General features: G+C 40.8%; 1 protein-coding gene across 3 annotated transcripts; it reads left to right on the forward strand.

Moving 5' to 3' along the window:
- The first annotated feature begins 2391 nt into the window (after positions 1 to 2391).
- On the forward strand, positions 2392 to 15346 carry znf395b (zinc finger protein 395b). 3 transcript variants are annotated; one of them, XM_056404812.1, is made up of 10 exons: positions 2392 to 2549; positions 5243 to 5412; positions 6019 to 6206; positions 6291 to 6403; positions 7741 to 7940; positions 8084 to 8184; positions 9150 to 9441; positions 12924 to 13019; positions 13269 to 13375; positions 14457 to 15346. In XM_056404812.1, exons 2-10 carry the CDS (start codon positions 5290 to 5292, stop codon positions 14566 to 14568), a joined length of 1332 nt encoding a protein of 443 aa, XP_056260787.1. In that variant the 5' UTR covers positions 2392 to 2549; positions 5243 to 5289; the 3' UTR covers positions 14569 to 15346. The 3 variants fall into 3 exon arrangements, with proteins under 3 accessions (XP_056260787.1, XP_056260785.1, XP_056260786.1); XM_056404810.1 differs by having other exon boundaries at positions 2393 to 2549; positions 9147 to 9441; XM_056404811.1 differs by having other exon boundaries at positions 2424 to 2549; positions 5218 to 5412; positions 9147 to 9441.
- Positions 15347 to 15391: the final 45 nt, after the last annotated feature.

The raw sequence follows: 15391 nt of genomic DNA on the forward strand, positions 1-15391 counted from the left end.
GGTACAAATTAAACAAATGGTATATCATGTGTTAATTTGTTAGCTTTAGAGGTGCTGGTAGGTGCTGCTAGCCTTCCTCCCCTATTTCTAGTCTTTATGCTAAGCTAAGCTAACTGGCTGCTGCACTGTAGCTTAATATTTAACCAACAGATAGCAAAGTGGTATCGACCTTCTCATCTAACTTTTGGCAAGAAAGCGAATAAGCGCATTTGCAAAATGTTAAACTATTTTTTTATTTTTTTTATTTTTTTAAATACTGGCAGCCATTTTCAAATGTATACTGTAGAATTTAGGTTCTCTGGATGTTTTATTCTGACCGCTCCTGGCAGCCAGTGGTTTCCATTCATTTCTGCACTGCATGATAGTTATTGAGAAAACTCTTGCCAATAATATATATGGGATTTGTAGTAAATGGGGATAAAATGTGCAATATGGTCCTTTAATCGTACCGTTTCTGGTTATGTATTGCATGTATTGACAGTGATTAATCGTGGTAACAGGGGATTTTTCTAACCTTTGTATTTTCGTTATCAATGAAGGGATCAACTTTCTGTTTGTTCTTTTGTGTTCTTCTACGCCTGGTCTAGAGTTTCTCGGTCTGGTGCTGAACTGTTCCTGATCTGGTCATCAGGTACAGATAAAGTCTGGGCTGTACAGTTACCTTAATTGTAAACATGCATGACATTCATGATACTCGTGGGTCTGTTTGTCCTGTAAACAAAGACATTAAAAGAAGAAAAGCCATTGTTGGCCCTCCTGGCAGACTGTGATGAGATGGGAGTGGCACCTGAGTTTGCAGAGAATTCAAAGAGAACCAAAGGTCACAAAACCTCAGAGCAGGGTGGAGTTGTCGTTCTTGTAATGCCAGTTCTCCTGCCATGCGTCGTCATATTAAATCTGCTGACTGTCCAAATAAACACACCCAAGTGAGACAGCACTGATGTCAGTGATACGGCTTCTCTACCCACCGTAAACTGAAAGGCCCTAAAAACCTTCTTGCTATGAGTAATGTTGTCCTACAGGAAGATAAAGTGTTCTGCTTAAATCTACACCATCTTGGTTATTTTCACATGATGAGATTTCTGTGTTTGTGTCTATGTGTCATGGTTTCAAGTGGGTGGGGCTCAACAGGAGAAAGTTATGTTATGTACTAAGCAGGGTTGTTTGGTTACTGTTAGTCACATCTGATCAACCCACAACCACACAGTCCTGATGAAGCATATTAACTGTTTTTGAATGTTAAACTATAAAATAAATAAATAAATAACTAAGGATTTCTTCTTCAAACTTTAATGTTGATCGTTGCTTATTTAGTCATGAATCTTTGATTTTATAGAGATACTTTTTTGGCATTAAGTCCCTTATACTGAGGGCAATAGGAAATAGGAAGGTGAGGAATTCTGTCTGGTTTAGGAATCAGATTGGGACTAAGATTGGACACTCTCTCTCTCTGTCTCTCTCTCTCTCTGTCTCTCTGTCTCTCTCGCTCTCTCTCTCTCTTTCTCTCTCTCTCTTTCTCTCTCTCTGTCTCTCTCTCTCTCTCTGTCTCTGTCTCTCTCTCTCTCTCTGTCTCTCTCTCTGACTGTGCCGGTGCTCAGACCCCAAAATCCCTGCTGACTGAATGTCTGGTGGAAAGGGTGCAGACAGCCAACACTAATCCGGTCTCTCAAACACACACACACACACACACACACACACACACACACACACACACACACACACACACACACACACACACACACGGGCATTGAAACGTCCATAAAAGTCATGTTTGATGTCTATGAGGACAATTTATCATGTGATGATGGGGGATGATATGCTGTATAGGCCTACCATGCAGTCATCGGTTTTATTAGGTTTGAGCTATTTGCATTTGTTTGAAACAATTAATGGTGCTTGAAGGTGTCCAGTCACTGATTTGTGTGTTTTTAAATTAAATTAAAAGACATTCACTTTCTGTATCATATTAAAGCATTTTACAGACTGCTTAATAGCCTATTTTATCCATTTAGTATTATATATATTGCATATTACATATATATATATAATTTGTACTGATATTTGAAGAAGGCAATGGAGTAATAATAATTTCATTGCAATGCATTTTAATGCTGAACAATGCAATTCTAATCTGTGCATGTTATCTCTTTATTTACTAAGAACAGAAACCAAAACATTGACATCATTTCTGATGCCCATGTGACTGTGAGAGACATCAGAATAACGGTGCAGATTTGTGTGTGTGGCTGAGACAGACAGACAAACAGAGTAGGATGATGCTGCTGCTGCTGCTGCTCTGGTAACCCCTCACCTAGATCATCCTCTTGTGCACGGCGCGCCGCAGGCTGATATCTCTGCGCTCTGCCCAGCTGTCACCCCCGGCATTGGTCCACCAAGCAGACACACGTAGGCGCGTAAGCGACCGACCAACCCCCTTTTTTCCCCCGGCAGACTGAAGAGCCGGCGAGCGGCGGGACAACCAGGCAGCTACACGACCCCGCTGCTGCAGCTCCGACGGGACGGACAGGACAGAGGTCTTCACCGACCGAGTGAGTACATTAAAACACACTGTTTTTGTTACGTTTGTGTTTTTGTTTTGCAGCGATGTGAGCTGAGGGGGGAGGGAGAGGGGAGGGGGGGGAGGCGAGGGAGGGGGGGGGGGGGGGTTTCTCCTGATCTCAATCTCCGTTGCCGGGTGGAGATCAGTGATGTAGTTGAGGCAAGATAAACTGTGACTTCCTATCGGTTATCATCATATAACACATCATAACCACCACTATAAACAGTGCTCCATTTATTAATTTGAAGTATAACCCGCTTCCGGTTATCGCGTGTAACTTGGTTCAAATGTACAGTAGCCCACTTACAAAAACCAACACACACATTTTACTGCCCTCTCTTTAAATTTGTGCATTTAAGTACACGACAGACGCCATTAATGCATCAATAAATTTGGTTTCGATTGTATATACTTCCACTACATCAGTGGGTGGATGACGTTATTATTATTTTCATTATTTTTTTTTATTATTTTAGCAGCAGTGTTTACTCATACTGCAGTTATATTCTTCTATGAATCCCTGCACGACTTGTCATTTGACTTTTTAGCGCTTTTTTTATTTTACTTTCTGTCAAAAATCAGGTTATTTTCAATAATATTCTCCCGTCTAGCTCAGTCCCTCCCGGCGAAACTCGTGTCTGAACACGTTGTCAGAAAGGAGGTGTGTATCTGAAAATGACAGTCCAGCCAATGAGCTGAGGCGCCCCGCCCACACTGTGCCGCTTGTTTACTACTGAAACTCGGCGCTGATTGGTGGAAAGGTGGGGAAAATCGGGCTTTATGCTGCGTTCGGGTCCACAGGAAATAGTTGGATATTACAGCTTCTTTATAGAAAATACTGTTAGGCGAAGGTTTTCAAGGAGTAAACAACTTGAGAGCTTGGCACTGGACCTCCAATTCACGTCAGTAATAATAGTGAATTCCTGTCATAAGAGCTTGTAAAAATTAACTTTTTTTTTTTTTTTTTTAATTTTACATTACTTTCTTTTTGAAACGGCCCCATTCTATACAATTTAAAGCAGTACAATAAGTACTGTTTTTATTTGTGTGACAGTATATTGTTTTATTTTGTTGTGTTGTTGTATTGTTTTTGGCTTTTATTTATTTTTATTAACAATAATGAGAAGCATAAGAATGATAAAACATTTGTGTTATTGTTATTTGAGGCTGCACCAAACAGTTATTTTCATTTTCAATTAATCTGTCAAACAATGTTCTGATCAGTCAAATAGTAATTTACTCTGCCCTTCACAAAAATAGGTTTTTCCCAAATATCAAGCTAAGATGTAAATATATTCAGTTTATAACAAAGTAAAACTGAGAAAAGCAGCAAATCCCCAAATTTTAAAATGTAAAAACAACACATATTTGGTATTTTTGTTTTACAAGATTAATAGGTTATCAATTTTTTGTTAAGTTGTTTTTAGTATGTATTTATTTTTGCTGTTACATGAACTCAACTGTACTCATTTAGTTACTATGACTCATTTGATCATGTGGTCCTAGTTTCAAACAGCTGATCAGAACCGTCAAATTTCTTCAGGAAACTCCAGTAATCAAGTTTGACAGCTGGAAATTATAATACATCTTGAAACATAGTCAATTATGGATGGTGAACACTAAAAAGTCACTGCTTTGAGCCATTGAACCATTTCATCAGGATTATTCCTACGTTTCCTGAATGCAACATTGGCCCCATTTTACCTCTATGGGCGACAGGCCACAGTGAATGCACCCAAACGTCAGATTACGTCTGTGGAACGTGTTATCAGCGTTAACAGAGTAGACAACAAAACCACAGCTAAGATTTGGCTTCAGCCAGAATCTAAATCCACACAAGTCTGTCTTAACTTCAAATTCCTGCCATAATTTTCAAATCTCCCGTGGAGCTTTTGCTCTGCACTGTCAGGCCCAGAGATGCGAGATGGAGTAAGTGCATGACTGTTTGCCAACATACTTGTTGGCAAAGTTGCATTCTCTTTAAATACTCATATTTAGTCATCATAGGTGGCATAATATTTATCATTCGATGCATTCATATAGCTGAAAATAACCCTCCACCTTCATCAATTCATGCTTTTAAGAAGGAAGCTGCACAAATATTACAATGGAAGTTACCTAAGGACAGTGGGGTAAGGAAGTGGGGAATATTATATAATATAAAAGTGATATAAACTTGCAGTTTAAAGGAGCACTCCATCAATTTTACACATGAAGGTCAGGTTACTCATCATGAGGAGTACTAATCTGCTTGTGAAAACAGTTGTGTATTGTCCTCTGTGTTATGGAGGAGCGTTATCAAGTCTGGAAAAACCCCTGATGATGTCATGGGTTTTTTTTTTTTTATCCTGATGACATTAACAGAGTTGTTGTTTTAATCCTGATGATGTCTTTGGGGTTATCTTAGCTTTAGCTTTGGAACAGAAGGCGTGCATTGCCAACGAGAGCTGTGAACTTGTCTTTAAGTGGGTATTTCGGGGGCAGAAAGGTATCAGATCGAAGACACCAGTGATTTGCATTATGGGAAAACAGACTAAAAGTTAAAAATTTTATCAAAGTTTAGTACTAAATCTCTGGAATAGTCACATTTAGGAGTATTTCACTGCTGTAGAAACATTTACAGAAGAAGTCAGATAATCGGATTGATCAAATCTCAGGCCATCCCCGTCGTCTTGTCTGCAGGAAGGAGTGACACTGTGTCGGGTCCCCTCATTGTGTGCAGCAGCACCATGGCAGCTATGGGGCCTGAGTACAGAGCTGGAGCCGGGTCAGGCGTGACGACAGCGTGTCCGTCAGGACTACAGACCTGCATCTCTGCAACGACGCACAACAACGACATTCAGCACACTGTTGTAAGTTGACTGTGAGGGACGTATTGTTTTCCTAGTATTTATTTGTTAATTGTGGTGTTATTGCAATACTTTTGTCAGTCATCCAACCCTCCACCTATTCATTCATCTACTAATTCATTCAGTTAAAACTTCCAAATAACACCTGTCTGCAGTAATTAGCATGCAAACTGCTGCTATTAGGCCTGCGTCACGTTACAGGTGCATTTTCATGAGAATAAAAACATGCATTCTCCACAGTTTAAATCCTTTCTGAGAAAAAGGAAGTGCTCAAACAAATGAGATCATCATTTCCTTCCACTGTGTTAGATGTAAAGTACTACCTGGTCAGAGGTTGGCAGCCGCTTCCCTTTCATACTGTTTCACTGGCAGACCGTGGTGTCGGCCACCAGGACGCCACAGATGGACAGGAAATATTCTGTTAAGTTTTTTATTCATGGCAACAGCAAGACTCAGTTGGAGGTATCAAAGACTCATGTAAACACATTAACCCAACAGAGAATGTCTGTCCGGGTCTGGGAGGCAGATGTTGACAGGAACAAGGCACAAACACCATAACTTTTGCTGACTTGAACTTGGACCTCATAATTTTACTTCTGCCGTTTAAAGGTGTATACACAGAGCTGTGTGCAGACTGAGAACGCTTTCATAGAGAGTGGGCATCACAAGAACAAAACATCCGTTCACCTGCAGAGGGAGGCTGAGCGAGGCTGGAGCAACCTGGCCGCTCCCCTGCAAAATGTGGGACCCACAGTGCACCTTGGCAGAGCGTCGACTACTCGAGAAGCACCATACAGGTGAGGGGTAGTTAGCAATGTAAAGAGTGTGAGTGTGGACTTTATCTCACCAGGCTAAAGTTATTTCTTGTTCGTCGTCTCCAGCTTCCGCAGCCCAGAGTCGGTGGAGATGGACGAGATCATGGCCGCCATGGTTCTGACCAGCTTGTCCTGTAGCCCCGTGATCCAGAGTCCTCCACAGACAGATCCAGGACCAGGTCTGTCTCACCTTGCCAACACACACTGCAGACACCAATGGCTTTATTAATAGTTAAACGAACATTTATTAATGCTTCATAGATCCTTTAAAAGATCTGATTAAGAATACATTTTGGGTTGTTATGTCCAATCAGCAGGAGGTTATATTTCCTGTTTGATAACGGAGCAGTTTTAAACGTTGGTAATTGGTTTCTCACTTACTAATAAACCACAAAGCCATTTGTCGTAAATGTTTTGTCTAAGTTTTCAGAAGCTGGCAACCCAAAACCTTTTTATATTAATTGCTATCTATAAAGATCTAGTAAATGATTCATTAACCATTACTAAGGCTTTATACTATATATAAGTGTATACTGTCACTGTGGCATTTGTAGAATAATAAATGCTAACATGTAACAGCTGTAGCAGGTAGAAAAGAGTCTTAAAACCAGGAAACTGACTCAGTAATGTCAGTTACACAGCAGTATCTACCTAAAGTTTGCTAACACAAGCTAAAACTCAGCAACTTGGAGCAAGGTTGAGTTTTATTGTTCAACTTTTCATTTGTGAGAACATGTCTTATTTCTTGTTGCAAAACTTACGTGGTCTCACTGTCAGAGGAGTTGTGCAAATCCTGCAGTTCGATACACAAGATAAATAAAGACACTGGCATGACTATAACTTAAACGTTATCAATTAAATCGTGATCATTTTTATTTTAAATTTTGTGGTCACAAGCTCTTATTGCAAGCTCAGCAGATAAATCATTCATAAATCATAAATCAATCATCACTGTTCTATTCCTGTGTATTAATAAAAAACTGGGCACGTCTTTAATCTTTGATGAGGTCTATTTTCCTTGTTTAACCTTGATTAATATAAGCTTATTCAGCCAAGTAAAAAATAGATGATTTGCTATTTTTAAAGTTGCTATTTTAAATTTTTTGGCAGGACGATAAACAAAATATCACTAAATAGGTAATGGAGCAAAGAGGGAGTAAACTGAAGCAGTAAAATGATGGTAAAAGTGTCTCAGTAAATAGACGCACGTCACAACCTTGGCAGCGGCGTGGGACACCTGCTGTTCTCTGTAGGATGGGCAGAGAGGAAGCAGCAGAGAGCCGTCCCAAATGCACAGCGTCTATTCTCATCACAAAGACGCTGGGGATGTTTGAAATCTAAACCATAAGGTATATTTCCACAGTCAGCTGTTGACGGTGAGTTTGTGCAGGGTTAAACCAGCATCACCACTTTTCGGGTGAAAGCAGACGATGCCGTGTGGAGAAAATAGGTCACAGAGAGGACAAGAGGTAGTTCATTAAAAAAAAAACTTACCGTGAATCCTCCTGTTTTCCAGCTGGCTCATCGTCGTCAGCTGACATGGAGTGTGGTGGCGGCGAGCTGTCCGACAGCGGCAGCAGCGGCTACTGGAGCTGGGACCACGGTAACGTGAGCCCCACCCCCTCGCCGTCCGTCACCGAGATGGACAGCAGCCCCGATGACGGCCTGCACATGGAGCTGGAGCAGGGAGAGGAGCTTAATGCCAAAAAGCCAAAGGTACACGCTCCCTAAAAAAATGTTTACAATATGTTGGAGATCATGTCGTAATGTTTTGAAAGACCGAGACTGTTCCGTTTCCTTTTCCATCCTGCCTCTCACCTGTGCTTTACCTCAGCTGCCTGTTTGTCTCTCACTCACAGAGCTCTTTCAGAGGCGTGTACAAGTGTCTGTGGCCCAGTTGTGGCAAGGTGCTCACATCTTCAGTCGGAATAAAACGACACATCCGCGTGCTACATCTGGGGTGAGCTGGCATCTCAGCTACATGCTTATTATAGGGAGAGATATTCCCTAAATATTTTATACAAGTGTTGAAACAGTACCTCAGTTTAGGTACAGATACCACAATGTTTCCGTTTGTGATCCTTAGAGACTGTAAACCCCCCCCCCACACACACACACACACACTTCACTAAGCTCATGTTTTTAAGAGACGCTCTGCCAACCATCCCTTGAAACTGCACCAGTCCCTCCAATAACATAGGATAATAAAAAAAGTTTAACATTTATTAAAACTAAATGAGGTTAAATATAAGAAATGAAGATTGTATCAGCCTATTTAAACATTTATATTTGCTTATTTTAATCAGAATTTTTTACTTATTTGAACAAGTGAAATTAGCAAGTACCAATTAATTTTTTATTTTTTACGCAGTAAATCTTGCAAGCCATGGCGGAAATTTAATATATATTGTGTGTCTAAATCAGGAACTTTCTGTTTAAAGAATTAATCAACAGTATTAGTACAGGTTTTAGGCAAACTTAGTTGAGGTTCCATGCTCAGCGCTATTCCCTTTAATACAACATGATGTTAACTGCAGTTTCTGTAATACAATACCAGTTTAGAGGTGTATTAAAAAACATATTTTTGGGGGAATTGTATCAATCGGTTGCTTAAAGGGTATGGAGTAAGTTTTCAGCTTCACGTCTACATTGTTTTGCTGTTTCTCCACTGGAGTCTGGGCTGTAGTGGAAACCAGACAGTTCTGCACTGTGGAACATTTCTGAGCTGGAAAACAACATTAAAAAAACAAGAAGGAATGAAATTTTTACCGACTGACTTCTCTGACTTGGTTAGGGGAAGTGATGAAACATTTTTGAGATTTTTACATCTGGGACACAGACAGTGCTGCTTTCAGTATCACTCCCAAACAAACAAATCACTCTTTCTCTGTGTGTCCACTGTCTCTACCACCACACACACAGCAGTGGATCAGATCAGTCCCAGAGGGAGGAGGACTTCTACTACACCAAGATCTCCTGTGAGACCGTGGATGCCAACTCCGCTCCAGCTCCTTCCCAGCAGGCTCTGGGCCAGGCCTCGTCCTCTCATCTCAGCTGGGTCTCCTGTGGTTCTCCCCCAGCCTCAGGGCTCCAGATCCCCCCGGCACACAGGCCCAGATCCAACTCCAGCTCTGGGCCGGGCCCGAGCAGGCCCAGTCCACTCAGCCAGTCAGCCCCCAGCAGCTTCTGGCAGATCCACTCAGAGCATCTCTATCAGGTGGGTGCAGCAGGATTGCTTTCGGTTTCTGAGGGGATTTGGCCTGTTGACTGAGAAGACTATCAAGCACTGACAGAAAGAGTGTGTGCTCAGCTAACTTTAAGATAGGGAAAATACATCAGTTCAAAGCCAAATTAAATATTAATGGCTTATAACATTGGGCTGCCAATATATCCTATTAATCCAATGCATTTAAATTGAATGATCTGGTTCATTTGGAAATTATGTTATTTCTACTAAAGGTCAGCAAATAAACCAAAACATATCAAAAATATAATGTTCGGAAACATAATGCTATATTTACTTTTTATATCTGCACCCCATTTTTAGGAGCTGTAGGCGTCGTTACCTTTGCACAGAGCCAGACTAGCAGTAACCCCTCTGCCTCCAGTCTTTATGCTAAGCTAATCAACTACATGAGAATATCAATCTTCCCACCTTTCTCTTAAATTGTCAAACTTTTATTTTAACTCAAGCTTCACTTGTTAACTTTTTTTCCGCAGAGCTTTCATCCTCATTTCCGTCTTCATTGGTACATTAAGTTTTTTTTCTTTGATATTTCTCATTTCTATGCAGATCACTTTATATTGAAGTGAAAACTTTTATAATATAACATCGGAACATTTGTCACATCTAGCTAATAACATAGAGCACAACTAGCAACTCTGTTTTGTTATTACTTTTCTGGATCGTACGGCTGACCAGATAATTAATTAGTGTTGTGTGGGTGGATGTAGATGTGCTCCACCAGCTGTAAAACCTGGAATGACACTCGCCCACCGGAAATAATTAAATTTGCCCCAATTTAAATGAATATTCTTTTAATGCTTTTTCTCTGTCTAAATACTGTTTTCAGGCTGTTTTCAAACCTGACAGGAAATTATTCTGAGAAGACGCCCAGTCCGTCTCATTTCTGGGAATTTTTGAGCTTATATTGAGTTTTGGCACAAAGTACCTGTCTAAGTATTGGCACTGAAGAGCCCTAATTTCAATAAACAATTGTTTACTTCCCAGAATTTGAGTTATCTGGAACAAGGGGGTGTTTTGGGGGGAAGAAATGTTTTGAGAGCGATGAAAGGAGACAGCACGGCCCTTGTTAGCATGAATTATTAAATGTCAGGCGTAGATTTTAGTGTGACTACAGGAATTTACTTTCCAAACAGCACAGTTTCCCATTTCCCAAATTCAATCATCTTTTCCATGAAGTCAGGCTGTAAATGAAAACAAAAACACATGTATCTAGATTTTTCTTTTTCTGCTGAATAGAAGAAGAAAAAAAAAAAAAGGACTTCATCGTCATGTTACTGGAGTTTCTGTGCAGACGTCTCATGTTACATCGTGTTGTTCCAGAGGTCCTCGTCAGCCGGCGCCCCCGTGCAGATACCCCTCTAACGAGCCAATGAGCTACAACTTTGTTTATGCATCACAAAGCAGCACATTTTACTGGTGACCTGCATTTACCCTGTACCACTGAGCATGTAAATGGATGCTTTGTGACAGTGAGAGACCAAGCTGTCGGCTTGCTCGCTCCCCCAAGGAGACTAGACTCAAAGCAGCCTGTAAAAGGCAGAAAAACACTGCATGAATTCTTCCAGAGTAATCATGCAGCAGTTAGGTCTCGATGGCCATTTGTCTATGGCCACTTTCAACTGATTTGACCTATAAACTTTCTAAAAGAAAAAAAAAATATCCCAGCAAACTTAAAATACAACCATGACAGTTAATATATATATATATAATATATATATATAGTAAACATAATTCTTATTATGATACAGATTTTAGAAACTTTTGTACCACGTTTGTCTTTAATTTCCTCAAGCATGCAGAAATCTAGCACGGTGCTGCCAAAGTGAGACAGGTGCGGGTTGAATCGTGGGTCAGTGTTTGTGTTTGTGTGTGCCACGGCTGCCGGGGGCTTTGTGGTTTGAAATGCCTGACCACAGCGTTAAATGTGTTTTTGTTTCTGATCCAGGCACACTCACTGTCACTTCCAGGGTTAACACAGTGTAGATTTGTAAACCATCATGTTCAGGCTGCAAATTCTCCACCCCATCTAACTTGTGTCTACAGTGTGGGGAGGGGCGTCAGGAATGTTGGCATGTTTGTTCAGAGGGTTCAGGGTTGCACAGGAAGGAGAAGTAGAACAGAGGGAGTAGGAACAACTTCACAGGAAAAGATTTAATGTGGAGCATTTTTCATTTTGCCTGTTTGTCACTGCAAATGGACAGAAAGAGGAAAACAAAATATGTATGTCAGGTTTGGGAATTACTGTGTTGGAGTCGATGGTCAGTGTGAGTTGGATAGTATGTTCAGCTGTAAACTTACACAATAAAACATCTGACTAAAGGTGGGTTCACTGTCCTGTATTTTATTAGTTTTCTCAACAAAAAAATAAATAAATAAGGTGTTACACCCACTACAGGTATCCAGCTAAGAAAGGACAACCCAGGAGGTAAAGATAGAGATATTTATAAACAGAAGTACGATTAACAATTCATCTTCACCCAGCTCGACCTCCTCAGTGAGTTCCCAGCTAAAACTAACAGGACAGGAGCTAAGCTCCACTACAAACTCTTATCCACTGCAGTACTAAATTGTGCACACGTTATTGAGTTAACAGGTGATTATTTAAGGAACAACCCACTTCACACCTTAAGCCTGCCCAGACCGCCGACTGGGATTTGACCTGAGCGAAGTTAGCCACAGTTGGGGAAGTAAACAGCTTTCTAAAAATACAAACAAACATTTAAAGAAAAGAACAAAAAGAATTGAAAACTAGTCCTTTCCAAAGGCAATACACACGTCTTTTTGCCCGTTATACTGGCTCAGTTGCCAGGTTGGACTACACAAAATAAAGAAACCCGCAAAAAAAACCAAAACCAAAAACCACAGTCCCACAGCAACAGCAGCTAATGGATCTCTTATGTTTTCGCAGGGAAACACAATAAAACACTATATTTAGGGGGGAAAAAGGGATTAAAATTCGTATTGATTCATACTAAAACTCTATAGCTACACCTTAAAATACCTGCGCCGGGTGTGGAATACGGTGTGCACCTGCTTCACTCCACCGGTCTGACACAACGTCCATCTTGCGTTCCGCCGGAAGCCTCGATATGTCGCTGCTTGACTCTAAATAACATCGCAGTATCTTGAGTTGCCGGTGACTAAAACAGCTAAAACTGAAAGTGGATATTGGCCGTACAGTAGTCTGGTGGTCACAGACATAAATCCAAATGAATGCTAAAGTTGCTCTGTGACAACTGGATGTGTATCTGTTAGCTTACACGTTAGCCGTATTAACCGTTAGCTTGTTTCTTCTGCCCCCACTGGCAAATAAATCTTTTAAAGCAACTTTAAATGTTCTTAGCCCAGTAGGAAAAAAAAAAAAGAAGATTACTTAATTACTTAGTTAGCCAGTTTAAGATCCTGCAGATATGCTGAATCATGTGTTGTCTCCTCTGCGTTGCTTTTTGCAGGCCTGTAGCCCCATCCAGGTATCTGTGGCCCCCAGAAGCCCTGGCTGCCAAGGCTGGACGCCCGCCGCCTCTGTCTCCGGCCACAGTAACACTCCGGTGGGTTTACTGTCACTAGCTGTGTGTACGTGTGTGTTTATCTGCTTCTCTGTTAGCTGTCTCTTTCAGGTTTATTTTTTTCATTTGCTTTTACAACTGTCATAAATCTGCTTTCTTTTTACTTTTACAATATTTGTTTTGATTTCATAAAACGCTGATAGTATCTCACTATTAGTGTGCAACAGCTCAGTCAATTTGATAAAAATCCAAGTACATACTGTTTTTATTCTGTGGTTTCCCTCTCCTCAGATGGTCAAGCCTCGCTGCCGGTCTGTCAGCGTTGGGGAACAGTGGCTCCAACAGAACAGGCTGCAGACTATGAGCGCGTCGCCCTCTCGCACTCACTGCTCCTTCAGGTGAGACCCACCTACCTACCCACCCACCTACCCAACCAACCAACCAACCACCCACCCACCTACCTACCTACCTACCTACCTACCCAACCAACCAACCACCCACCCACCTACCCAACCAACCAACCACCCACCCACCCACCCACCCACCACCTACCTACCTACCTACCTACCTACCTACCTACCTACCTACCTACCTACCTACCTACCTACCTACCTACCTACCTACCTACCTACCTACCCAACCAACCAACCAACAAAAGTATTACAATTATGTGTTGAGAAAATTATGATAAGTCATCCAGTAGTTAGCTAACCATGCAAACATGTTTCTGAAAGTTAACTTTCTTACTGTTATTTTTATTCCTATAATGTTACAGGCCATTACAAACATTATTTGAGATTTTGTTTATTTATTATCTCTCTAATAATGTTTACAATTTCCACACGTGACTCCCATAAATGAGCACATTTTTACTTCCGTTTTCTCAAGAGACCTCTCATTCAGCTGTTGATGGAAATCCGTCATTGTGACTTGGAGCTAATGATTGTATTTAGCTGATGTGCATCATTAGACTTTAATCTCTATCTTAAAAAGGCATAAAATGGACAAAAAAGAAAAGAAAAATATGCATGTTTTACTCCAACATTATTGTTTTAAACAAACTTTTAATACCTCCCAAAAACAGCAACAACTTAGACTTAGTTGTATGTGTTTCAAAAGACCTGTCAATCAGTTTGGAAGTGATAACAGGGTTTTAAGATGCTGCTGTTTAGATGAAGATTAAGCATCAGGCCACAGCAGCAACTATCAGGAAGGTGCCTTATACTTTTTAGTGATTTGGTTCCTGTCCACTATCTGTCTCCTCCAGGGTGTCATTTTATCCCTCACTGTGAGACTGTCTGTCTGTAAAATCACATTTCCATGGCTCGGCCTGGGAAGATAAAATTGATTCGATCATCTCTTCATTTGTTATCAGTCTATTTTCCCCTCACTCTCATTTTTATATAAATTGATCACTTCAAGTATGTGTGGTAGCGCCTTCACCTCTGGTCCTCACGATTTGTGTCTTTCCGTGTGCAGGAAGGGTCGCGGGGAGGCCAAGAAGTGCCGTAAGGTGTACGGGGTGGAGCGCAAGGATCAGTGGTGCACCGCCTGCCGCTGGAAAAAAGCCTGCCAGCGCTTCCCTGACTAAAAACAGTTGTGTGATGATGAGAGAGGGAGCGTGAGAGACAGAGAGGTGGCCGGTTGGATAAGTGATAAAAGAGACTTTTATCAAAAAGAGGAGATAAATCAGGGCCTGAGAGCCATCAAGAAAAACAACAGTTCTTTTATTACATGTGTCTTTTTTTACTTTCAGCCTGTTTTGTTTTTTTCCTAAAGGAATGCAAAATGAGTTTTCTGTATCTTTGTAACTTGATCCTGAGGACTGAAGTCTGCGATGGTGCTAACCGTTGACTGACTTTGACCATGTGATGTGCTAAGCCTACAATACTCTCCTACTTTATCCAAAGGTCATATTACTGCCCCTGTAGCTCCACTTTATTAGACTGCTACTTGGCTGTTTTCTTTATTCCAACCCTCTCTTCCAGTGGTTACACAGTGGTTATGATGTACATTATATTGTGTGCTTTGAGTTACATACAAGTATTTTATACCTTTTTTTTATCGTCTTGTTCAGCCCATGTATTGGGCAGATTATTTTTTGGAATATTCATGTTTTTTGGCACTTTGTTGGAATATAAACTCACAAGAATAAGCTATATTTGGTTTGACTCAACCAAGTTCCTTCCATGAAATGAAATGGATTTCCTTCCTGCCCGTGTTGTTGGCATACGACCAGTGTTGTAAGGTTTTACCCATGAAGCTATGGAGTCATAGTGATGGGACTAGCATTAGGAGAAAAAGTTTGTAATAGCAATAAAAAAGAGGAAATATATTGTCAGACACATTAAAAAGCACTGAGAATTTGAGATGCTTTTTTTTTTTGTTATTTTTTCTTCTGCATGACAGTCCAC

The sequence above is a fragment of the Seriola aureovittata genome, chromosome 19, assembly GCF_021018895.1.
Source record: "Seriola aureovittata isolate HTS-2021-v1 ecotype China chromosome 19, ASM2101889v1, whole genome shotgun sequence".
Lineage (NCBI taxonomy): Eukaryota > Metazoa > Chordata > Actinopteri > Carangiformes > Carangidae > Seriola > Seriola aureovittata.